Source organism: Tympanuchus pallidicinctus, unplaced genomic scaffold (assembly GCF_026119805.1).
Source record: "Tympanuchus pallidicinctus isolate F22 unplaced genomic scaffold, pur_lepc_1.0 scaffold24, whole genome shotgun sequence".
NCBI lineage: Eukaryota > Metazoa > Chordata > Aves > Galliformes > Phasianidae > Tympanuchus > Tympanuchus pallidicinctus.
In genome coordinates this window covers 5,451,743-5,477,050 of record NW_026294741.1, presented here as the reverse complement: position 1 = coordinate 5,477,050, position 25,308 = coordinate 5,451,743, and the positions used below count along the sequence as shown (strand labels likewise).

Genomic DNA, 25,308 nt, shown 5'->3' with positions numbered 1-25,308 from the left:
TCTCAGTAGTCCTTAGCATAGGTGGGGTGAGTTAGTGAGCAGGGATGCAATGGGCACTGGATGTGGCACTTTGACAGCCCTGCAGCGTTTTGGGGCACTGCTGTGCTGCGTAAGACTAAAATTCATTTTAAAGTTACAATTTTTGTGCTGCTCTGGGATTTCCATGCCTGCAGCTGGTTATGTTGGGGCAGTTTTCCTGTCTGCAGGAACTCACAGAATGATCCTTATGGGCAAGAGGGCTGTACAGAGCCATGGTTTTGTCTGGAGCAGAGGGGTTTTCCATCTGCCTCCTTCCCCTAAATCATGGGAGGTTGCAGTCATCAGCCCCACGTAATGCTGGGTTCGGAAAATGCTCCTTCTGCACTTTGTCACTGCGGGCTGTCATGGGACGGTGACTCAAAGGGAGGAGAAAGGGAAGGGAACAGGGAAAGGTGACGAAGCCACACTGCTCCAAAGCTCCTGGCACAGCTGTGAGACTTTCATCTGCTTGCAGTCTGCTTTGTGCCTTGCTGGGGTAAGGTGTGCAGGGTGTGGGGTTTGGTGCTGCGGTCCCGAATTCCTAGTGATGATGCTGTGGGTTCTGTGCACCTTTTGGCATGGGCACAATGATGGCTTCAGGTGACAGCAGTCTGTTACCTGCACTGGAAAACCTCAGCTTCTCACTCAAGCTGCTTTGCCCTAAATTTACATAGTAAAAGTAGGTCAAAAAGAGTTTCTGACCTAAAAATCCTAATTCAGCCTTTCTCCCTGTGCTCAGGCAGGCAGTCAGTCCCGGGGTCAGCACTTGGCTGTGCCACTGCAGGTGGGGATGTCCCTGCTCTGAGCCTCGTTACCTGCACTAGCTGCAGGGCTGTAGGGTGGAGTGTTTGCTCTAGATGTGTGTATTACACACACGTTTGGATACATTTATGTGTGTATATATGTACTATCTGTATATGTGTGCATATATCTATTAGGGTATGTGCATGTCTGCACACATACAGGGACACAAATGCATGTACATTTTTGTATACCCTGATCCTGTGGTTAGCATCCATGCCTGTTCAGTAGAAGAAAGACAGGGAGCTGTTGGAGAGGGTCCAGAGGAGAGCCACAGAGATGATCAGGGGGCTGGAGCAGCTCCTCTATGAAGACAGGCTGAGGGAGCTGGGCTTGTTCAGCCTGGAGAAAAGAAGTCTATAGGGTGATCTGATTGCAGCCTTTTAGTACCTAAAGAGAGCCTACAAACAGGAGGGGAATCAACTCTTGGAAATGCTAGGTAGCAGCAGGACAAGGGGAAATGGTTTTAAGTTGAGGGAGGGAAGATTGAGGTTGGATGTCAGGGGGAAGTTCTTTCCTATGAGAGCAGAGAGGAGCTGGAACAGCTGCCCAGAGAGGCTGTGCATGCCCCGACCCTGGAGGTGTTCAGGGCCAAGTTGAGTGGGGCCCTGGGCAGCCTGGTCTAGAGTTAAATGGGGAGGTTGGTGGCCCTGTGTGCGACAGGGGGATTGGAGCTTCGTGATCCTGGAGGTCCCTTCCAACCCTGGCCATTCTGTGATTCTGTGATAGGGGTTGGAATTGGGTGGTCTTTAGGTTCCTTCCAAGCCATTCTGCGAGCCTGTGAGTAAGTATATGTTATCACGGCACTGGGGACCTGGTTCCAAGGCAGCACACAGTCACACCGCGCTGTCCCCGCGCTGTTCCCGTCCAACTCCGAGTTGCCCGGTTGGAGTCTCGAACCGGCGGTCTTTCAGTCACCAATCCCCTCTCGGCCGCTTGAGGGCGCCAGGGAGACCTCCGCTCCGCAGGGGGGCGGGCCGTGCGGGGGCGCGCAGCCCGCCGCTTTAAGGCCGCCGCTCTGGCCGTCCTCTCTATGGTCGGCCGCGGCGCACAGTTGCCATAGCGCCGCCGCCGCGCGGAGCGCAGCGCTCGGGGAGGAGCCGCGGCCTGGGCCGGCACGGGGCCCGGCGCGGAACGGGGCGCCGAGGGACAGGTGAGGCGGCGAGGCTCGGGGGGCCGCTCGGAGCGGGGAGGGAAGTCGCGGTGGGCCTGCGCGTGAGTGTCGGAGCGCCGGTCCGGCTTCCCTGCTCGGGGCCGTGGGGCGCGGATCCCCTCGCTGAGATCCCCCGAGGGCTGCGGGCCGGGCACCGGGAGATTCGAGACCGGGAGCTGCCGGGGGCGGCGCCTTCCTGCGAGCCGCCCGCGGCGCTTCCTGCGGGCTGAGGGTGGCTCTGGGCTGCTTCCTGCCCGTTCTGCCCGCGGGGTGGTGACACCTGCCGGCCCTCCGTTGGGATGTGCGCGACGGGCTGCGATCAGAGAGGTAGCTGTGGCACCGACGCGATGTCTGAGCTCTCTGCCTAAGGTACGTCCGGGGCAACGCGCGACTTGCCGGGACGCAGCCGTGTTTTCTTTGTGTGTCTCCTCCTCCTGGCCCGGCTGCGGTGCTGTGTGAGGGCAGTGCGGGCTTTCACAGCACTTCTCCCTTTTTCCCAGGCTGTGTGTGGAACTTCCCGTGCTCTCCTTTTTTGCAGCAGTCCTGCAGTGCCGCGGTTGGGCTCAGGGGTGGTTATGGGTGCCTTCCAGCCCAGTTGTTCCATCACTGTGTGGTTCTTTTTCGGTTCTCCGTTTGGTTAGGATGTAACGGCAGGTGCTGCAGGAGTTGTTGTGTGTGACAATGTAGCAGGTGTGCTTAAAGGCTGTGAGCCTCATATTTTTAACTTAAGCGATGCTTAAGGCACGTAGGTGGTGATGTGAAAGAAGAAACAGTATTTTCCCCTTGTTCTCGTTTCCAGTGCCACCTGCTTTTTGCAGAGCTGGGAAGGAGAACATGAAGCTGTTGGCTCCAAATGCTGGTTCTTATGGTTTCTAGATCCTGTCACGCTCCATTGCGCCGTGCTATCTCTTTAACCCATTTTGTGTTCACAGTGGTTGGGAGGAAGGTCTCTTCACTGTCAGGGACCTTTGCTTCTGTAAGCATAATTATGTTCAGTAGAACAATTGGGTCTAATGAAACCAAGTGACTTGCTCAGGCTATTGTTGTGTTTTCTATTGGGGATGATTCTCTCTGCTTACATGAACCCTGCTGCAGCTCCCCAGCTGTAGCTCTCTGTGGTGTGGGCGTCCCCCGGCTGGTAGCAATTGGGCTTAATTAAAAGCTGATTGCCATCACATTGGTGTTCATGGATAAGTGCTTAACAGCTCAAGTTTCTGTTGAATTGGAATAGCTTTAAAGCCATAATTTAGATGCAAACTCTTCAGTCAGGCTAGAGCATGAATCTCCAGTGCTACACGTAGTAGGGTTATTAAAAGAGGTGCTTCAGACTTTGCAGCAGCTGTGGGAAGTGGGCAGGCTGCTCATCAGTTGCAGTGATCTGTTCCTGCTGTCCTTGCTGACTCACCTGGGGCTGCACCTGATGCTCAGCTGTGGTCTGCAGCCTCACCTTCAGCCAAGGGGAAATGCTGTCCCTGTGCTGTGCCCCTTGGCTTTGCTGGAATACATAGAGGAGAAGAAACTTTTTGTTAGGCATGGATTACCTTTCTGTCTTAAAGTGCACTGTTGTATGCATGCAGGGTGTTGTGGAGAGTCTGCTCTCTAAAGCCTTTCAAAGGCCCTGAGGAGTGTGGAGCCTGCTCCAAAGATCAGAAATGAGCACCTCCTGTGCCTTTGAACTGGCTGCTTAGGTGTGGAAGGGGGTGAGAGATTAATGTCTGATGGAGGAGAGGCAGTGAGGTGTGTGCACATCTCTTTGTGAGGTGATCTGGTCAGGAACTGCCCCTATGCTGGATGAGAGGAGCTGCAGGTGTGTAGTAATGAGTTTGGGGGGACCTGGTGCTTCTCTGCAGTCTGAGCTGGGGACAAGAGCATGGCATGACCTTGCTTCCTGCAACCCCCTGTACCCTAGCACCTGGTTGTATCCTCCATTCTGTGCTGGTTTTCCTCTGCTTCCCAGTGAAGGTCGTGGCAAGAAGGCAGAGATTAGTGCTTTGAGCTCACACCAGCTGGCACTCAGGAGCCTGCAGGCTCTGCAGGGTGAGTAACTGTGCTCTCCATCTCACAGGTGGGGGGAGAGCTAGAGTAGGAGAATTGCTCTGCCCTGAATTGATGTCAGAAGCAGCACTTGTCTGCAGGCTGGGTTCTGTCACCAGATGGTGCATCCCTCTGAAGGTGGTTATTCAGTCTTCAGAGAACACTGCCAGGTTGAAAAACCACGGTTTCCTGTAAGAGGCAGAGTATGGCTGTCAGGTTGGGATCTTACATTTTTATTTTCCCTTCTTTCTCAGAGCTGAGAGCTCGTTCCAACTTCTTAAAGCCCTCCTTGGCTTTTTAGGTCTGTGTTCCCATGAAGTACTGCTTGCTTTAAAGAAAGAGTTGCTTTCTGAGGGGCTGCTTATCCTTCTCTGTATCGGCTCTGAATTCTTCACATTAGTGGTCCTTGATGTCACTTGAGCCTCAAGTGAGCTTTGTGCTCCAGCAAAAAAAAACCTCAGAATAAGATTGTTTATATTGCACTTCCATGTAGGCTCAAATATTATTTTCTTTTCCTCTGACACCTTTTCATATTCAGAATGCTGTGGGAAATGCTTTGAAGAACACTGGTAAGCAGTGCCTTTGTGGAATCTTTTTCTTCAGGCTGATGCTAAGGGAGCACATGGGGCTGGAGCTGCTGGGGAGCTGCTGTACTGCAGGGCAATCCCCTCTCCGTAGGACTGCAGGCTGCGTTTCACGAGGTCCATTTCAAAGGAGCAAATTCATCGGATGAAATGCTTTCCTTTCTAGATCCTTGCACATGATAACTCTGAGGACAAACAGGCCCTTGGTTTCCAGAACAGATTTCAAAATGGCAAATTATTCCCCCAAAAGAAACGCTTCCTCTGTTTAGATTAACAAAATAATTTTCCTTCTTGGATCCTCGAGCCCCTTCCTATACACGCCTGGCCTGCTGAGGCGGCTGAGATGTCAGGCTTGATAGATTATCAGAGCTGTTTTTCAGTAGTTAAACAATAATGAAACTGTTGTGCTGTCGCGGGGGAACACTGTGCTCTGTGTGCGGACTTCGTCCTGGAGAAAGTTTCAATTGTTCCAGGCAGGGCTGTGCTGAAATGCAGCTTCTGTGGCCGCTCGCACAGCTGTCCAAACTGCGGGCTGCCTTGCGGCCATCACACGGGCATTACCAAATAGTTTGGAAACAGTTTATTTTTCAGATTCCATGTAAAGTGTGGATTTCCTGGTCCCTTTCGAGTGTGTAATAAAGAAAAAAATGGGAGTTGAAGGCGGTGTTTATAAAGGTGCTCAGGGAGCACAGGACTCGGGTTGCTCCCAGCTGACACTCGTGTTGCTCACACTGTCTGTTTCTCAGCACAGGGCTCAGTGGTTCCTGTGTGTGTTTCTTTGTGGGTTGCTCAGATGCAGCCTGTGGTTGTGTAGCTCTCCATGCACAGCCTCCCAGGTGAGATGTGTAATGTCCTGTGCAGGAGAAATGTGAGAAGGAGGTGATGCACTGTCGGTGAAAATAGACTCAAAGCCTGCTACCTTCTTTTCACTGGCCTTCTTGCTCTTTTCCTGGTGCTTATCACAGCATCACAGAACAGTTGGAGTTGGAAGGGACCCCCGGGGGCCATCTGGTCCCACTGCCTGCAGTGCACAGGGACACCCACAGCCCTCCAGCCTGACCCTGGGGGTGTGCAGGGATGGGCACCATCACTGTCAGAGCAGCCTGTGCAGTGCCTCGCTCCCTTACCATTCTTGGTAGCAGCTTCTCTGGGCTTAGGACAGCTTTTTTGGAATTGAAGCTTTCCTTTTGGTTGTTTCCTACTTTGCTCAGAATGACATCCCTGAAAAGAACTGAGATGTTGTTTAGCTTGCTGCTGGCGTCTCCACGCTGAATTGCAGTGCCTACAAAGCGTGCATAGGAAATGCAGCTGGAATTCAAAGCACCAGTAAATGACTGCTTGCACACAGCAAAGCAGTGCAGTTAAAGCAAAGCACTTGCAGCATTTCTTGTCTGCCCTGGGAGACAGCTTCAACCTGCAGAGAGCTTCATCTGATAGCGGTGCTGATACCATCTCTGAACCTTTCCTTGGTGAAAACCTATTGAAAGAGCTTCAGAGTGCGTATTTTAGAGATATGAAATAACAGCTTGATATGGTTGTATGGATTTTAGTTTCAGTTCACCTTTTTGCTACATTAGATGTTACTTCTGTCATGCTTTTAAGCAGTGTATTCAGCAGTGGACAATGAAGCCTTTTCATCCCACAAAACACAGACCCAAACCCAAGCCTGGTTCGTGAAAACCTGGCTTTGTGCAGTGAGGTAAGGTGATCATCCTTGGAACAAGCCCTGTCTCCTCCCTGGGTTTTCAAGCTGTGTAACTTGGGAAGGTAACGCTATGGGAGTCTGAGCTTGTTCCTAGGTTTGGGGTGGGAGTCTTGGTAATACAGGGTAAGGCTTTTATTGCTCTGCCTGGATAACAGATGCAAGCTTGAAATTAGATCTGGAATGCGTGGTTGTAGCTCCTAAATTTCTGCCAATTAAAAACAAACATGAAGAAAAGGATACCAGCTCTTCCTGTCTGCTTGGTCCGTCAGCTTGAGTCCTCGTTATGGAGGAAATAGCATGCAAGTATTTAGCAAACCTTCTGAGCTATAAATAAAGTGTAGGAAGGTCCTAAGTACGTATTGACTGTCAGCATTTCTTTCCAGGAGTGCCTTACTTCTGCAAGCTGTGGTGCTTCTCTGAAAGGATCTAACAACACTGTGGGCATAGCAGCATCTTGAAGAAATAATGTTAATTGGGTTCTATTATCTGCATTGTTGGGGAAACTGGGGCACAGAGCACTGAAGTGACCACATGCAAAGGTCACCTGCAATGGAGCTGGGAACTGAAAGCAGGAACCCTCACCCCTGGTTGTCCCTTGTTATTTATTCAGTGACTAATCTGAAAGCAGTTTCCTAATGGCGGCTGTTGAACTTTAGGTCCTATTTTTCCTTCAGTAGCAATAAGTGGTGTCTGGTTCTGTGTATGTAATAAAAAATGGGGCAGTTCCCAAATCCAGAAGTTCAGCAGCAAAAGAAGGGCTCAGGATGGGAGCAGATGTCTGCTGGGGCTGGAATGCTGGGAATGGTGCTTGAGATCTGGGAGCAGGAGTGAGGATGTTTGGGTTTATTTCAAGCACTCCTTGTTAATGGGCAGTGTGGAACAGGGCAGCATATCTTCACTTCCATAATAGTTGGTGTTTTCTTAACCTACACCAGGTTCTGGTCTAATACAAAAGTCTGATCTCTCGTTTTACAAACAAACCTGGAATGGAAAAAAGATGCTTCTCCCAGTTTCAGAGAAGCAAAATGAAAACAGGCTGATGTTTGTGCTGCAAAGGCTGGGGGGGAATGCAAGAAAACTAACTCCAAACCAAAGTAAACTTAAAAACAAAACAAAGGCCCCACAGCTGGAGCGGAGCAGATTTGTTGGCTTATAAAACTGAGTGATCTTTGGAGCACTGACTCAGGATGCCTGAATGTCTGGGCTTGCCAAGAGCCACGAGCTGAAATGTGGATCGAGTCTGCTGGTGCCATATATGGGAGATTTCCTTGTGGTGACAAAGGCTTGGGGTCTGAAGGATGTGAGTTCTGAAAGGCCGATTGAAGCTTTTATTACTTAATATCTTCTCAGTCTTTTCTATGTATTTTCTACAGGTAGGATCCAACAACCACTTCGTGTTCAGCAGTCCTGACTCTCTGCTTTGGTCAGTGTGAATTCCAGCTGCGCCGTGTTGGTGTGCTGCCCTGTGTCTGCTGGCAGTTTGCACAGATGCTTCAAGTGTTTGGCCCAGAGCTTTAACATTCTGCTGTAATACAGAAGTGGAGATGTGACAGAGGAAGACAGCTTTTTTTTTTTTTTTTTTTTGGTCATGAATTTAGCTGCAGGGTAGAGAAATGATTTCTTGCATGCAAGTGGTCTGTGCTGACAGCAGAGGCGAGCTCCCCGTGAGGTCTGCCAGCATCTCCATGGGATGTTACCCTTCAACTTGCTATCCAAAAATAGTGGGCAGTATAGTTGCTGGGTTTATTTAGGTGTTTCAGTTTGAACAAAGCAAGATTTCAATCCCAGTGGTTTGGGGTTACAAATCCTTAATGTTCAGCAGAGATTGAGGCTGAATGAAGAAGAGGCACAGTTCCTTGGTCTCTGCCCTTGTTCAGTTGCCAGCTTGGGATCCTTTCTGCCCTAGAAGCAGGTCCTGCAGGCAGTTGGAGAGGGGCTGCTTTACATCATCCTTCCTGTTGACTGCTGTAAGGAGCTCCTGTTAGTTCTGCTGGCAGACATGGGTTCTAAAGCTTGCACTTTCCCTCAGTTTTCAAGCTCTTATACAGGGTTGCATGTAAGCAAGTTTCAGTTTCAAATGCTTCAGTGCTAAATGAAGGCTGTTTGGCACAAGAATGATTGTTAATATCTATGGAAATGCTTTAAGAGAGGAACTTCAAAGTATCTCTCAAGCTTTCACCTTTACCAGCTTACCACAAATGAGGGTGGGTATTTCTCTCATTGCCTGCAGATGAGGTGACTAAGCCATAAGTGAACTGATTTTTTTGGATTTCAACACTTCCTTTGTTGTCTCAATAGCAATACTTGTATTCATTTTCTTGCTTCTCAGTGCTGCAGAATACCCTGTGCCCACCTTTCTTTAATTGCCAGCAAACTCAGATATTCTGGTGAGCTAGAGGGCAGAGCTTCCACACTGTGCTGGCTGTGATCACAGGACCATTCAGGCTGGAAAGGAGCTCTCAAATTCTCAACTCCCACCTCACCCCACTGTGCCCCCTGACCACAGCCCTCACTGCCACATCTCCATGGCTCTGGGACACCCCCAGGGTTGGTGACCACCCCCCTGTGCCCCTGCCTGCTGCTCTTGTGGAGGAGTTTTTCCTAATATCCAACCTGAAAATGTGGTGTTTTTCCTATCTCAGCACCTGGTTCGGATTTGAATTCAGGTTAATTTGGAATAAGTATAGCTGAGAAATGAGTAAGTGATGTTTGTACTTGTTGTGAGATGCCTAAATTACATACATTCATCTTTTTCAGCCTAGGCAAATAAAAACAGTATCTTTTTTCTGGCTGCAGCTGAACAGGTGAGAGGTTCCCTGCCAGTCTGCACAGATCTCTGCTGCGATTTTACTGCACAATCATCCATCTCACATGTGTGGGTTCCTTGGTTTTTTTTTATCTTTTCTACTACAGGTTTGTGGAGCAGGGGGAAGGAGTGGGCTGTGTGTGTTGGGAGTTCTGAGGCTGTTTTCTGGTTTCTAAAAAAAGAAGTGAAGTGCATTGCTTAAATAATAAATCTCAAGCTTCCCCTGGAGGTGGTTTAGGAGGTTTCCAACTGGCACTGCAGCTCATCAGTGAGCACTCCTGATCCTGGGTGTCTGAGATGGAGGTAGCAGGTCTTGAGAGACTGATGCCAATTACAATCCCAATTTCAGACAAACTTGATGCATTCCTGAATGTTGATACAGTACCACCTCCAAGAGAAGCTCTGCTGTTGGTTGAGTAGAACTGCAAGGCTTGAGATTGTGCTTAAAGCTTTCTATTTTGGGAGCAGCTACTCTGAGTACTTCGTTCTCCAAATCCTTGTACCTGATGCTCTAAGTGGGACAGAGTTTGGTGCTCCTCACGGTGATTTATGGTGAGATGCATCTTGCTTGCTGTGCACCCATCCTAAAGTAAGCTGGAGGAGCTCTGCCTGGGGTGATGCCTTGTTCTCCCATCAGTCTCCCCTGTGCTGCTGTGCTTCATTCCAAAGGTCAACTGTTAGGAGCACGTCACTCACTGAGTCAAAATGGAAGGTGATGTGCTGCAGTCTTGGCCCGAGAGTTTCAATAGATGCAGCTTGATGCCTTTTCATTTCAAGTGGGGATTTCAGCAGTATGATGAAGATGCACACAATGTGCCGCCCTCTCCTCCCCTTTCTTCTCCAGCTCTGTGTTGCCCCCACCCAGAGGAGCGTCCCTGATGCTGTGCAATGATGATTTGCTTTTTCCTTGTTGGAAACTGAGGTCATTCAAACCCATGTGGTTATTTGAAGTTTTCAATTTTCATTTAGCAATTCACTGCTATATGTCGTCGCTACAGTTTTGGCAGCCTGAGAAAAACAGCTGCATGAAATGAAATCCAAGAAAGACTTGTGATGCTGTGAATGAAAAGAGGAAAAAATAATAGAGCACGAGCCAGCATCAATTTTGTCCTACCATAAAAAGTATTGATTGAAATAGTATGCAGCTATCTTGGGTTTCTGGGCTGTTGACTGCTGCACTTTTGGCAGAGCTTCCCCTTTTGCTTTCACTTCTGCATGCAGGATAAAGACTACAGGCAAGGGTACACACACAGGGTGCCAGGAAGGTAAGGTAACAAAATGGAACGCTTTGGAATCATAGCTTTTCCAGTTTCCTTTCATCTCTTTCTGACTTGGTCTGTGCTGTCTATTGCAGCTGGCCCCATCTCAGATGTGTGTGTTGAGCTGATGTGAGGGAGTGCACCAGGTTTTGTGTTGGAAGGGAGACAGGCTGTCAGATCCATTCCTCTCTCCAAACAATTTGAGGCAAAGGAATTTAGGACAAAATAGGTAAGACAAGCTGGTCTAGAAGTGGTCAGTCGCATGGTGGTGTTCAGTGCTGGGTTTTGTGCTGACTTGCTGATAGAATGTCACTGATTTTGTGAAAGGGAAAAGGCAGGCTGTTACTGCACTGCCATCTTGGCAGATGTCTGGAAACCTAATTAGAGTTAATAGCAAGGAGAACTGTTGTCTAAATAGTTTTCGGTATGTGCAGTGTGACTTTAGGTCAAAATAAATACACTGAAATAATGCTCAACTCAGGTATCAGCTCCTTTTAAAACAAAACAGGATTTCCAAAGCCCTCATTTGGGAATTGGGTGAAGTCATGTGGCACAACCTGTGCTGTGGAGCAGGACAGCAGGTGGGTGCTGTGCAGCTTGGGTGCACGCCTCAGAGCTGGGGACTTTGGAACCATCTTTCCATGCAGTGCTGCAGAAATCCCTCAGCTTGCTAAGAGCATCCTTCCAGTTTCCCGAGGAAAAGGTGTCAGAGGTGCAGGAAGTGCAGGTCCTCATGCTGCTAGCAGTGTTGGGGGTTTGCTGATGTGTATTGGGTGCTCGCACTGATTTCCCCTTCCAACTTCTAACAGAACAGCAGCAGGCATTGGGCGCAGTCTGCTTGCAAACTGTAACACAAGTGCTGATAAGCACTACTAAAGCTACAAAGTATTCTTGGACTACCAACTATCTTTTTATGATTTGAGATCTCTAACTTTTAACTTTTTCTCTTTTCAAGCAGTCTTTCTAAATGCTTACACTGCAGGTGATCTACTCCATTGTAAACTAAGTGGATAGCAATATAAAAGGGTTTCTGTCTGCACAGAGGACACCTCTGTGCAGTGTAACTAGGAAATACTTTGTTTTACTGTTGGAAGCAGTGATGGCTGAGCACAGCCACATTTCAGCAACGGAGCAGTGCTGGGCCTCTGGCTCCTTCCTGCACAGCCCTGCCCCTATGGTTGCACTGTTTCCTTTCTGCTCTGTGGTGAATGGATGTCACTTCCTTGATTAAGATGCTGGTGTGCAGCCAAGCTGCCTTCCTATGGGCTCGTGTGCTCTGAGGAGCAGCCCTGAGCTGTGCTCCTTCCTCAGCTGAGTGCAATGAGATGAGTGCCTCCTGCTCCCCCTGCAGCAGCCTTCCTACCTGCTCCACTGAGCTGCAGGACTGTGGCTGTTGGAGGCACTGAAGATGGATTACCCAAAAGCACAAGCTATGCTACCAGCCACGAGCCCTCTGCATCCCATGGGGAAGGTGTAGGCAGTGTGCAGGCACAGCAGACGTTGCTCCTCTGTGTGGAAGCTGCCATGAAATGACCTGGGTGCTTGCTCCTCTGGGCTCACTGCAGGCTGACTGGAGTGCTCCATCCTCTTTGTTGCTGGCTTTCTTAGGCTGCCATTCAAGTGGCCGATCAGAGCAATCATGTTTGCCTTCATGAAGACTGTCAGTATAGCAGACTTGAATGAGCAAGATGAGCAATATTGAGTCCTTCTGGGACAAAATGTCAGCCTCTTCATCCAAGCTGTGTTTCTAGCAGTGATACAGTTCTGGTATTTATGTGGTTTTGTAACACAGGCACGTTGTCACGCTGGGCACACGTGGACCAGTGCCTTTGCTCGTAGATATAACTTTTCCATTTGTAGGTCAGAAACAAAACGAATGTGCCCAAAGCTGTTGTCCCAGCACTGAATGAGGTAGCTGTGCTTCCCCCTAGCAGGATGGGGCTGGCTCCTGCTCTCCTGTTTCCTCCACGCTGTTTCAGGATGCTGTGCAGCACTTCTACAGATGCTGTGCTCAGAGGACAGCCTGCCTGCTTGCCTCTTGTAAATGCTGCCTTTGACTTTCCCTTCTGTTCCAGCGTATGTTTTCTCCCATTCATTGTAATCCAGGTCTGTGTGCCTGTGACATAGACTGACAGACTGAGTAAATGTCACTTGATAACAGGGCTGCAGAATGACCTGCTCAAGTAAATGCTAGTTTGTGCCCAAGGAAGCAGTGACTTCACTTTTCAAGTGGTAGGTTATTAGTGGAGCTAATTTTAGCAGCACGTTATCAGTGAAGGTTTAGCCAGTGTTGTTTGTTTTTTTAATGCGCAATTATAGTCTGCTTTTAATGAGGCACCAACTGGTTAACTCGTTAAACTTCAGCCATTGCAAAACAGGCTTCATGAAAGCGGGATCTGTTGAATTTTGCAGGGGATACAGCATGGAATAATAACAAAAACCACAGTTGAAAAATGCTGGAGGAAGAGATGAGTATTTCCAAGTCACAGTGACCTGTTGGGCTTTCTGAACACGTTTCAGCAGCCAAGCTGCAATTTGCTTTGCATCTCCCTCCCTTTTTGGCACCCTTCTCTGTTTGCAGTAACTTCAAGGGTCGGTGGTGGCTGCAGGACTCCTGGGAGGAGGAGAACTTACTGAGGAGCTTCTGCTCATGTGGGGCAAAATCAGCTGCCGAGGGAGTGCTGTTCCTTTTGATCTCTTCACTCAAGTGTTTCCTTGGTGCCACTGTGCTCCTTTTCCTACATTCCTGAGCAGCCAAGCAGACTCACAGAGAGCTTTATTAAATGGAGCCCAAAGCTCAAAGACTGTGAGAAACGTTGGCTTTGTTTGCTCGGGTCCCTTATGGTTTGCACTCTTGTAAAAATTCCCTTTCTTTTCCTATTCAAACATAAAGCCATGCAGCCAGAGCCCACCTTCTGGTAGAAATCCATGATGCATGTGCAATAAATCCTGCATGTGGACAGACTGCTGCTCCAGCCGGGAAGGTGTTTGCATTAATACTGTATATAGAGTAAGAGACATGGTGAGAGCTTGACTTAAAATAGTTTTTAAGTGAATGTAGGAAGCATCAAAACCCAGGCATGCATTATGAATACCATCTCTGATAGTGTATGGGGTGGAAACTTGAATACCAATGATGTTTGCCCTGGGATGAAGTAGTGCTTGCAGGTCCATACAGAGCTCACAGATGCGTAGAGCTGTGGGTGGCTGTGGCTGCACGTCCAGGCAGGGCTGATTTTAATCCTGTACCCCCACCCTTGGTTCTCACAGGTCCTGCAGGTGCATGGTGCAGGGCAGCCTGGCTGCTTGCAATTACCTGCTGCTTGCCTGCAGTTCAGCTTGCACTTTCCCAAAGGCACGACCTGCTGCCATCCTGCAGCTGCATGGGTGGAACATCTGTTTTCTGCTGTTGGCCACTGCAAGCGCTGTATCGAGGAATAATGAAGACTGCTGCTGTCAGTGCTGCCTGCAGTGTTGACTTGCTGGCACGGCGGACATCCTTTCCTTCAGTTGCTGGGGAATTGGCCGTGTGGCTGTCACACATCAGCACAAAGTGATTTCAATGGAGCATCTGTCAATGCAAGCCCTGCCTGCAGACAGACTTATTGACAGAGGTTTTTGTAAGTGATTAAAACTGCCATACCCTGCTGTGCTGTGTGAGCAGCTGTGGTGCTTCCACGTGCTCCCATAATGATGGAAAGTGTCTTTAGGGAAAGACCCATGGATCAGAGGCAGCCTGGTCAGCCTTTCTGATTCCCAGCAATGACACAAATGAGCTGAATGTGGAGTTGTCTTATTCCATCCTGCTTTGTGCACTCCCTTGTTTTTCTTCCTGATGTTTGACGTGTTGCAGTGTTCCGGAGTGAATTAGTGGGCTTGTTAGGAAAACAAAGTGCTGGGGGTGGGCAGCAGCACTTGTGTGTTGTGCTCTCGTGGGTGGCCTCCAGTTTGTGGGGGCTTTGAAGCAGGAGGAGTGCTTGCCTGTGCTGCTGCAGGACCTGGGGATGCTCGTTTCCCTGTGCAGGAATCTCCCCTGTGGTTTAGAGTTGCAGTTCTTAGGAATGAGCCTCCAACAGCACCATTTAAAACACAAATTCAGTGCTTTTGCATTGTGTTGGTGTGTGTTACTGCTTGTGATTGCTTGAATATCAGTGTGTAGAACCTAACTTTACGATTTCTGAAGTATGTGTTTTGATTGCAGTGCAGAGCTCGTGCAAATGAGTGATGTGTTACTGCTGTTCATGGAATGTCTCTCTGTGTATTTATCAGACAGTAATTACCTCTGCTTATCCAGGATGACAGTGGTGGCATGTGGAAATGAGCACCAGGCTGACACTGCAGCATTGCTGTCAGTGCCTGCAGGGCCGTGTGGCACTGAGAGCCTGCGCTGCTCTCATTCATTCTGGTGTATGGTTATAAACAACTGCATTTAAGCTCATCTTCCAGCACTGCAGTGTTAGGCCAGGGGCTGCAGGGCGAAAGCAGAAGTGCAGAGGAGGCAGTCTGTGCTCTGTTGAGCAGGACGTGGTGACAGAATGCCCAGATGGATTCTAATTCCTCTGTAACTCCCAAAGCAAATTCCCAGCAGTGTGTTTCTGGAATACTTCTCCATGGGTGGTCTAAGAAGGCAAAGCTGCATTTTGTACTGAGCTGTTGGGATTTTAGGCTGTGTGTACATGTCAGAATTTGGCTTGCAAGAGAACAAACAAGTAATTATGTGTACAACTGTTTTCCCAGATAAGTTAGCGGAAGTTAATCCCTGATTTTTCTCAAGTTACTGATGCTCACTTGCTTTTTCCCTTTCAGTTACTATGTGGGCAAGCTGCTGTAACTGGTTCTGCCTGGATGGCTCACCCGAGGAGATGCAGGCGCCGCAGGGAGCCCGTGCCCAAGCCTACTCCAACCCTGGGTACAGCTCCTTCCCATCACCCACAGCTGCTGAGCAGAGCTGCAAAGCGTGCGGGCTGCACTTCGACAGCTCCTCGAGGAAGGTGAGTTGTGAGAGTGTTCCACGGTGCCACTGGATTAAGGGAATGGTCAGTTTGCAGCGTGCCCTGTGCCTCCCCCTTCACTACAAAGAGCCAACATGAAGAGAGATGAGTGTTCACCGGGGGCATCTGATTTGAGGTTACCATATGGAAAAGGACAGCTTGTCTTTGCTTCTGTGTCTTGTTGTCATTCCTTGGCAATTAGCAGACACTGTTAAAGATGCCGTAACCTCCATCTTGACTTCCCTAGCTGTAATCACTTAGAGGAGAATTACATTCAACATTAGCCTTTAATTTACCCCTTAAAAAGAAAAAAACCCATTGTACTGAGAAGCATCGTTGTTTATCTCTGCTTTCAGTAAAGGAAATTCCATGTATTTCTTCCAAGCTGCTATTGCAAACTAGAAGTCATAAAGGGTTTTTTGAAGTTGTATGTTACATTGCTGAAGCTTAGTGCCAAAAAAAACCCCACAACCTAATCCATTTAATCTTGTTTGTAAACCTCATTTGTGAGCATACCGATGCCAAAATAATTGTTGCCACAAGGTCTTTTAATTAGACAGCAAACGCTGCCACTGATATTATTGGGGTGTGGTGGTTCCTATAGTGCTGCTTGAAAAAGCTTTGAGTAAAGAAAGCTGTTCAGAGTCCAAACTCTGCTGCCTCACTGTGTGATCTATTTGCTCACATAGGCAAACAGCAGAGAAGTGGTAAGTCCTGGTCCAGCTGTTGCTTTCTACTCTTAAAACAACAGGGATGTTGATGAATTTTCGCACTGGGAAATGCTCCAGGAATCACTACAGCTTGAAATCTGGGGGTGTTCCTCTTCTTTGTGCTCTCAGGCTTTTCCCTGACATTGGGCAGTCTCTGAGTCAGCTGGGAATAGTGCAAGCACTGCACGTGGCTGCCGTAGTGCTGTCTGTGTGCTGCCCTGTTCCTGTGGTGTCCTTGTTGGGATCTGCTGAAGCAACATGAGATGTTTCAGCCCCCAGTGAGTCCTGTGCTTCCCCTGGTGCTGGCTGGCTGTGTATGTGGGACAGCCCAGTACAGTGTGTGCTTCTGTCCCAGCTGCTCCCATTCTGTGCAATCCATGGAAATGTGTGAGGCTTACATCCTGCATTGTGAAGGGGGCTCCTCAGCCATGGGCCACTTCTGCCACCCTGTCACTGGGCTGGATCTCAGGGGCTGACTGGAGCTGGATGGCTGCAGGTGGTGATGCAGAGCAGCTGCAGGAAGGCTGCTCCAGATGGGGGTTTGGCATAAAGAACTGTATACACAGCTTAGAGGAAAAACTGACATGTCTGTAAGCTGTCTTGTTTCTTTAATTCTGTTGATGTGGACCAAGCTATGTATGAAGTCTCACTCTGATGCAACAAGACTGCAGAAAACTGTGTTTTGTCCCAGGAGAGGCAGTACTTCTGAACTCCAGGGTCCAGCTAATCCTTGTGCTGGAATACGATGGGTAAACTATGAATTCCTTATGCACTGCAGACCATGTGGATAACTTAAACAATGACTTCAATTCAGTTAAAAAGGCAGAATGATGGTATTTCAAGAACTTGAATTTGAATCATAATTGTCTTAAATTTTCATGTGGAGTGGCACCTACTGAAAGGAGTGGGGTAGGGAACATGTGAGCAAAGCGTGTACTTGTAAGATGCTTATGAGTAACTACTGGAGCATCATGAAAAGATGTAAAATGTAATTGTGGAAGCACAGACTGGGATGATTGGCTTCCCCTGAAGATGGAGAGCAGTGGGAGCTGATGGTCAGGGACCTGGCTGTGTTTTGACTTCTTGAGTGCATGATAGGTAAGTGGGGCTGGCTGTGGCATCACTGTTTGGAGAAAGCACACTGCATAATACAGCCTTTGCTGCACTCGTGGCTGTGATATCTGGGCACAGAGGCACAGTTTGGGGCTGGAAGGTCCTTGGCCATAGAGTGTGTTCGCTTGAAAAAGACAGTGTGGGAGTTAGAGCATGGGGAGGCTCCTTCCAGCTGGAAGCAAGCATGCTGTGTATTCTTGTGTTTGGTTCTTTGTTTTTTCCCTCCCCTCAGTTCTCCTGATGGCTGTCGTGCAGAGGGTGGGTCGCTGGGAGAGGGAAGTGCTGTTGTGTGCTTACTTTCCTATCGCTGGCCTTCCTGCAGTGCTTGTTCTCCCACTCCAGCACAACCACAAGGCTCTGTCTCTCCCCTGAAACTTCTCGAAGTAACTGCATTGCTCCTGCAATCCCAAGGTTTAAAAAAAAAAAAAGTCAGCTAAAAGCTTCCAAAATGTATTTTTCATAATGACCAGCCTACAGAACGCTTCTCAGAACTGGATGGTAAACGGAGATTGCCCTTCCTGCCTTGTTTGTGACTGATGAAGGGCCCTTTTGCATGGCACTCCTCCAGGGAAAAGCAATTCTGAGATGAGTTTCAGGTTTGTGTGACCAGAGAGTCCCTCTGTGCAGAAGTTTCCTTTGGTGGCAAATCTGTGGGTTGGCACTGTGGGGCTGCTGGGCTGCAGAGAGGCTCAGGAGGAGCTTCTGTCAGCAGGAGCTGTGTTACACCCTGCAACGCAGGGCACAGGTCTGCTTTCTTTAAACTGTGACATTAGAGATGTTCTTGAATCACTAAGAGCAATTCATGAGACTTTTTTCTATTTGTCATTCCCCCCCAGCTGTTCATGGGCATTTTTCCTGCAGCACTCCAAAGGGTGAGGATGCTCTGAGCCATAAGCAGGAGGGAGAAAGCTGTTTCTCCATTCCAAGCAGCTGCAGAAATAAAGGGTGTAAATCATGAAGCCCAGAACTCGTGTGGTGTGGCTGATGGTCTCTCTGAAGTGCACTTTTGCAATTCCTATTGGAAAATGCAGGGTTTGACTTTCCCAAGTGTTGATCAGTTTTTTTCAGAGGTCAGCATGGATGGTGAGTGCTTGGAGCTCCTGGAAATTGAGCCCTGGCTGATGACATCAGGGCAGTGGGAGATGCATGCGTTAAACAACAGAACTTTGATCTGGAAAGCTTTTAAACATCTGAGGCCTAATATTTCCAAAAGCTCCAAGTGCCTGGCACAGATTCCCACACACTGTGAATATCATAGAAAATAAGTTGGTTTCATTGCATAAGAGTAGAATTCTGTTGTCTGTCAGTGTAGGCCTTGCTGTCTCCTTTTCCTCTTACTTTCATTTGGTGACTGTGGTGAAATGGACAGGAAGATGGGGGGAGGCAGTCATCCATAGCAAGTAGTGAGAAATGGAGATGTGTTTTAAGCAGTTCTCTCTCATGCTGCAGCTTTCCTAATGCACAGAGTGGTGTTTTACAGGCAGTGCACAGCTGGCTGGGCTTTACTCTGCAGGCAGCTGCCTTGCAGGTAGCTTGAGATTTCATCTGTGGCTGCAACTGGATGAACGGGTCTGGATGAAAATGGATGAACGTGGTGCAGAGTAATTTCAGAATGAATTCCTTCCTGGGCAGGTCTCTCTGTGGGCAGGGTTTTCTATGAACTGTGAGGATTCCAGCTGTCTGCTCTTAGGAGAGTTCTCCTCATTTGGGATCATCCATACGTACTTGGTGCCACCTGTCAGCAAGAAGGGTTTGCTGGTGCTCTGATGGGGTACAGCTTGCCTTGGCTTCCAGGCGCCACCGCTGCAGTTGCTGTGCTGCCGTCTCAGGGCACGGCGGGTTTGTTTGATTCTGCTCCCTTCTCTTTGCCAGCATATCTGCCTGGACTGTAAGAAGAACTTCTGCACGTCCTGTTCCAGCCAGCCCGAAGGCGGCCCCCTGCTCTGCCACCTCTGCCAGCGCGTCCGAGCCACGGCTTTCCAGCGGGAAGAGCTGATCAAGATGAAGGTGAAGGATCTGCGGGATTACCTGGCGCTCCGCGAGATCTCCACCGAGCTGTGCCGCGAGAAGGAGGACCTGGTGTTCCTGGTCCTTGGCCACCGACCGGCGCTGAGCCAGGAGGAGCAGATGAGAACAAACCCGTTTCACACTGGTGCCTCTGGACAGCAAGACTTTGTGATTCTCCCACCGCCCAGCGCAGCCTCCCCTACCTCACACGACACGTCCCCAGTGTCTGCAGATCCCATCTCAAGCTCTCTAGCTCAGGAACACCGCGAGGTACAGTCTCCAACCAGAAGCATCTTTTGCAGGATGGTCCGCCTCTACTTTCAGTTGCTGCGTGAGGTTTTCCAAGTAGGCAATGTGCTGGGGAAGTTTAACGTTAAAGATGTCTGCGTACAAAGCAGATGCGTGGGTCTGTCTCTGTGCTGATGTTGACAACTTTGACAACCATTTAATCTAATATTACATACAATTGTTTTGTTCTTTGAGTGCAAGCACAGTCCAAAGCATCCTGCATCTGGAGGTGCTGGAGAAGAGTGCTGTGAGATGGGCAGGGTGTTTAGTGTCAGCTGCACCCAGATCAATAGAAGACAGAGCCCCAGCTCTGTTGCTAGTCTCCCATTTATGATGAATGCTGTTGTTCTGATGAACCTTGTAAAAGTTTGCTCTTTTTTTTTTTTTTAAAGTTGATTTTTGCTTTGTTTGTCTTCCTGCTATCTGGCCTAGGAAGTTTACACAGTGTTTGACATCTGCTCCTGGTCTGTTACATAAGTTAATGGGCATATTTACTTCCTGTGGACTAGAGCAGGGAAAGTCGATGTACTATCTGCCTTCTGCTTCCTCAGCAGGTGTCTTGTACAAAAAAAAAATCCCCAAATAATTTAAAACAACAAAAAAAATCCCCACATGTATTTAAGGAGCCTTTTCATTTTCCAGATTCATGGATGTTTCCAATCCCATTTTTTAACCTTTGTACTCTGTACCCTTACTGCCCTGTGATACATTTCAGCTTCCTTTCTTGACTCACAGGACATCCTGCTACAATTCAGGTCCTCTTTTTGTTGATACTCATTTTGTTTTGTAAACATTAGCAAGTCACCATTTCCCTAAGTAGGATGGTAACATTACAGCCTCATTTGTCAGCAGGCAAACCAGAGGGGAATGACAGCTGAGGGGCAGCCAGCTGCAATTACACTGCAGTTCCTTTCACTTTATTAGATGATCAGAGCAACTGCCATTTCTTTCTCCAGTACTGTTTCTGCTGGTCCTCCACTTAATATCTCCTATTTATCTGATCCAGAACAAGCTGAGGAGGTATTTCTGTACCTGTAGTCTTTGAGTAGTTTTTCAGACGTGGTCTTAAGAAGAGACCTGCACTGATACCTGGTGTGCAATGTGCTGCACAGGGATACTTCTGCCAGCATGCCCAGTTTCCCATTTGTGCTGTCGTTTGTCAGTCCAGTGGGTGTGTGGGGGGTGTTGCAGTTATGCTGAACTGTGAAGCTAATTTCCCTCTGGACAAGCAGAGAGATGGTGTTGGTGAAAGCTTTATTTCCTCTTTTAGGGAATTGGGTATGTGCCTCCAAGCCAAGTTGGTATGACAGGAGTTGAGAATGCAGCAGAAGCACCAACAGAGGAGGAGACACAGGTTTGTGTCTTAAAAGGAGACAAAGAACAAGGAACACCAGGTTTCCCAGGTTGTATTTGCCACTGCAGAACTGCTGCTTCAGAGATGGGTGGCAAAACAGCAATTTGGACTGAACTCCTCCAGACTCTCCCAGTCCCCTTCTTTAGCACCATCCTGTCCTCCACTTACAGAACTGGTGTCCTATGGATGGTATTGCCATGGGAAAGATTCATTTCCATCCTAGGATTTGTATTTCTGATAAATTCCCGCTATGTGCATGCTGAAAGTTCATTTAAATCATAATGCTATGAGTTGAGAGCAAGAATCATTCCAAGTTTTTTTTTCTCTTTCAGTCTACTGACTCAGAAGATAACCTGGTGCAGGGGAGGAAGGCTTCTCTTTCTGACCTAACAAGCATTGGAGACATCAGTGAGTTGTCTGTGCGACAGCTGAAGGAAATTCTTGCTCGCAACTTTGTCAACTACAAAGGCTGCTGTGAAAAGTGGGAGCTGTTGGAGAGGGTGACTCGGCTTTATAAAGAGAAAGACCTTCAGCATCTAGGTGAGAAACTTTGTGTGTGTTTTCCTCTTCTTCAGTTGCAGAAGGGAATAAATTCTACCTGATGTTTCTTCCTGCAGGTTAGAATAGAGGTTTAAGTTCTAGTATATGCATTATAGTGAAAGGAGCTCAACTATGAATCGTTTCTAAGGATTAGTGGTTTAGGTTAATGAGGAGAGCATTATGCTAGCTGTGGAGAGTGACTTCCCTGTAGTAGCAGTAAAGGAGAACCAGCTCAGGATTTCATAATGCTGTGGCAGGTTGTGCATGTTGCTGCATCACCCACAGATCAGCTGATTGCAACTACAGACAGATGAATGCAACTGCTTTCATCACTTGGCTCATGGTAACAGGCAGAGTGAGCAGGAAAGTGCCTCACCATAAACCACTGAGATGCAGCTGCTCTGTTGAGAGCAGGCATGTGGTCAGCAATTGGCTCCCACTGCTGAACTGCTGTGGTTACCTGTGCTTTGGTCTCATTCACTTTATCACAAAAGGGATCTTCCTGAGCTCTCTGCACAGCTGACTGATGAGAAGACAGTGGTGTGTGCTGATAAGAGTGCATCTGACTTGACTTTCAGGTCCCAGTGTGCAGTTTCTGGTAATTAAAAAAACCAAAGCCACGAAACAAAAACCACAATATGCTTATATGCTTCTGTTTCACGTAATTTATAGCAGTGTTATGTTGCTGCGTTTTGTGCTTTTGAAGGAACGTATCCTTTGGCTTTGATTACTGCTTACCTGTTTGTGTGCATGTGCTCGGCTGTGTTTGGCCATAAAGGTGAGATTGTTTAACATCAAAGAAACTGGCACAAGGGCTGCTGGAAGTGCAGTGGTAGTACTGCTGAGGAACTTTCTTCCCAGTTTCTCTTATTCCCACCAAGTAACTTTCTCTCTTTATGTTGCAGTTTCTGACACCGATGATCAGACTGGTAAGTAATATTCTGCATGCTGCTGCGTTTGTGTCATTTCTAAGAACCTCAGTGCTACCCCATCCATTTCTATTGTGCAGAAAACACTCTGCAAAAGCTAAAGCTTCCTGCTTCCCTGCTGCTGGGAGCAGCCATATACCCACGTGAATGTAGATGCAAAGGGGATTTTTCAAAGCTTCAATGCATGAATGCATCAGAAGACGACCCGCAGACTGCGCAGTGACATTCCTTTGTCTCCCTTGTTTACCCAGGTGCTGCTGGGCTTCCTGGTGTGGAGGACAACCTCTGCAAAATCTGCATGGACTTACCCATAGACTGTGTCCTGCTGGAGTGTGGCCACATGGTCACCTGCACCAAGTGTGGAAAGCGAATGAGTGAGTGTCCCATATGTAGGCAGTATGTGATAAGGGCTGTCCATGTCTTCAAGTCCTAAGCGTGCATAAGGGAGACTGGTGATGCCTTAAAGCCTCATCTGCTGTTAGAGAAAGGGGTGAAGTTGCTACAAAAAGTTAGAGATTAAGATGCAGGCCCTGCTGGAAGCGAGGGAAGGATGAAGCCTGGGGAACTGCCTACTCAAGCCATGTTTGCCTGTGCTCTTTCCACCCTATTGTTTTACACCACAGTGCCTGGACTCCCTGGAGCTTATTGTCAGCAGCAGACAAGTAATTAGCAACCTCCATTCTAGAGTAACTGGATCCACAGGTGGGACAAATGGATGCCTAGCTTTCCACCATAGATCCTGAAGGTTCCTGTTTTTCACTGAGTAAAAAACACAGTAAACTGTGGTCTCAAAGTGACACATTTTGCTGCTATTGAATGTTGACTCTACTTCTGTTGTGTTGGGCAACATTCCCACTGACAGCTTAGTTTTCAAGGAATAAAATCCTATTTTTTTTATTTTCCCCTAAATTTATTAGCTGCTTTTGCTTGCAGGACAGGCAGATTGCCTCCAATTTCCATCTTCAGAATAAGCTTAATTCTAGCCTAGTAGGGTTATGGAGAAAATGTATTGTTTTATTTGAAGATGGGCTTTGGATTACTGAAAAAAATAATAGGTAGTGAAAGACTGTGAAATACAGCTTTAGCCTGCCTGCAGTTCATTGTGCCAGCAGGACAAGGATGTACAGTCTGCTGCTGTTGATTTCTTTGACTTTGTAGGTTTCCTTACAGTGCAGCTCAGCAGTCACTTCATGTGATTAAGGAGCTAAGAATTCACAGCTTGAGCATTTTAGATTTTGTGAGCTAGAGTGAGATTTCTATTGCTACACAATCATAGTTAAGTACAGGTGATGTTAGAGAGACTGGAAAGAAACTTTATCTCCCTTGAATCAATAAAATGAGAAGTGATTGCAGAAGCTTGTTTACTCCAGCCCTGCTGCACTCAGCTTAGCACAAGTCTGTATTTGGTGATTGCTCTGCCTGTGAGGGTGGCTGGGTCTGTGGTGTGATGGTGACAATCACGAGCCTTTGGAGCCGTCCTGGTGAAGAGTTTGTTCTCTTGGAGGCCTTGCTAGAGAGAACAGATGGGCGCACAGAGGCCTGCGAGGGCTGGGCTGTTGGGCTCAAAGTTCCAGAGTTTTGATGCCTTAAGTTTTTGCCACTGTGGGACTGCGTATTTTTTTCTGAGTGATTCTGAACTTGAGTACCTTCTGCTGCAGGTTTTTCCTGCCCAACTTTCCCTTTTATCATGTGGATCAAACTAAATCTATGTGTGGGTGTCAAGAGTGGAATAGGATGAAACAAGTCTTGGCTTAAAGCTTCTGGAGTAGTGGAAATGCAGTTGCAGAAGTATCATTCAAGCCATCTTACTATCTATTGAAGCAATGTTAGATAACAGCAAATCAACTTTGCAATATTTAACGTGCAATCTTTAATGCTGCATGAGTGGCAACACCCTCAGCTGGCGCAGAGCAGAGGGGCTCTGCTTTACAGGTGGCAATTATGGACTTAAGATGAAGACATCCATCGTGCCACAGCTAACAACCTCACACTGCTGAGGTGGCCTCTGAGCTTCCTGACTAAAAACAGGACAGCTGTTGAGGCTTATTCAACTCAAAATACTGAGTTTTCTTCCCCTGTTGAGGTTGTTCTCTAATACTTGGCTTAAGGTTTAACAGCTTCCAGCATGAGAACTGATGCAATTCAACACATCATGTTCAAAAAGTGCAGATAAGCATTAACTATTTACTCTTCAGGAGATTCACAGGGAAATCTTTAAGAGATACAGAGAATACACAAACAAAGCTTTGAACAGTCTCATGGGTAAATTCACTGTGAGAATTCATGTCATTTTTCAATAACTCAGGATGGGGGCATGTAGCAAGATCATTCCCCCGGGGGCAGATCTGCTTTTACAGGGTAGATTTATTTTCTATGGTAAATACATCAAGCTGCAAATCGATGGCAGAAATTCTATGACTGAGAAAAGGTACCCATCTGAAGTCTGAGGTGTGCTTTCGGGAGGGAAAAGCACCTTTTTCTGACTACGCTGTTTTGCTTGTGTTAAATCAAAATCTGAAAGAACTGCTTAATAATCCGAAGGAATATAGTGATCTGAACTAATAAATGGAGATATTTATGTGCTTTATGTACACTGTACATAGTTTAAATATTTTAAAGTTAATATTCTACTTGAAATGGCATGTTATTCTCTATCAGCTCCTCTCGGTACTACGATAGTTAAACTCACTAGTTTTGGTACAGAAGTTTGGTTTATAATTTTATAATAAAGTTAAAATGTGATTTAGTTAACCTTGTTTTCTGACTCTGTTGCCAGCAGCCCAGGACAAAGCAGGGAGCCTACAGCTACTTAGCCAGCAAAGGTTTGGGATATCAGGTGCTTACATACCACAAGGTGAGCTGCAAGGAGAGTCTGGTCAAAGGAAAAGAGGATACTGACTTTTTAGCAGTATCTTAACTTTATGGAGAGAGGGAGAGCACACTTTAAGAGGATGGATGATGGGATACTGCTGCAGTGTAATGGAAACTTACTTGGTGCCTTCCCTTAATGTGAAAC

At 47.7% G+C, this 25,308-nt stretch overlaps 1 protein-coding gene across 6 annotated transcripts; it reads left to right on the top strand.

Moving 5' to 3' along the window:
* The first annotated feature begins 491 nt into the window (after nucleotides 1-491).
* Nucleotides 492-25,043, top strand: RFFL (ring finger and FYVE like domain containing E3 ubiquitin protein ligase). 6 transcript variants are annotated; one of them, XM_052688625.1, is made up of 8 exons: nucleotides 2,213-2,341; nucleotides 10,456-10,589; nucleotides 15,167-15,351; nucleotides 19,047-19,451; nucleotides 20,740-20,823; nucleotides 21,156-21,363; nucleotides 22,269-22,292; nucleotides 22,544-25,043. In XM_052688625.1, exons 3-8 carry the CDS (start codon nucleotides 15,172-15,174, stop codon nucleotides 22,723-22,725), a joined length of 1,083 nt encoding a protein of 360 aa, XP_052544585.1. In that variant the 5' UTR covers nucleotides 2,213-2,341; nucleotides 10,456-10,589; nucleotides 15,167-15,171; the 3' UTR covers nucleotides 22,726-25,043. The 6 variants fall into 6 exon arrangements, with proteins under 6 accessions (XP_052544584.1, XP_052544583.1, XP_052544582.1 ...); XM_052688624.1 differs by lacking the exons at nucleotides 2,213-2,341; nucleotides 10,456-10,589 and adding an exon at nucleotides 492-514; XM_052688623.1 differs by lacking the exons at nucleotides 2,213-2,341; nucleotides 10,456-10,589 and adding an exon at nucleotides 1,841-1,972.
* Nucleotides 25,044-25,308: the final 265 nt, after the last annotated feature.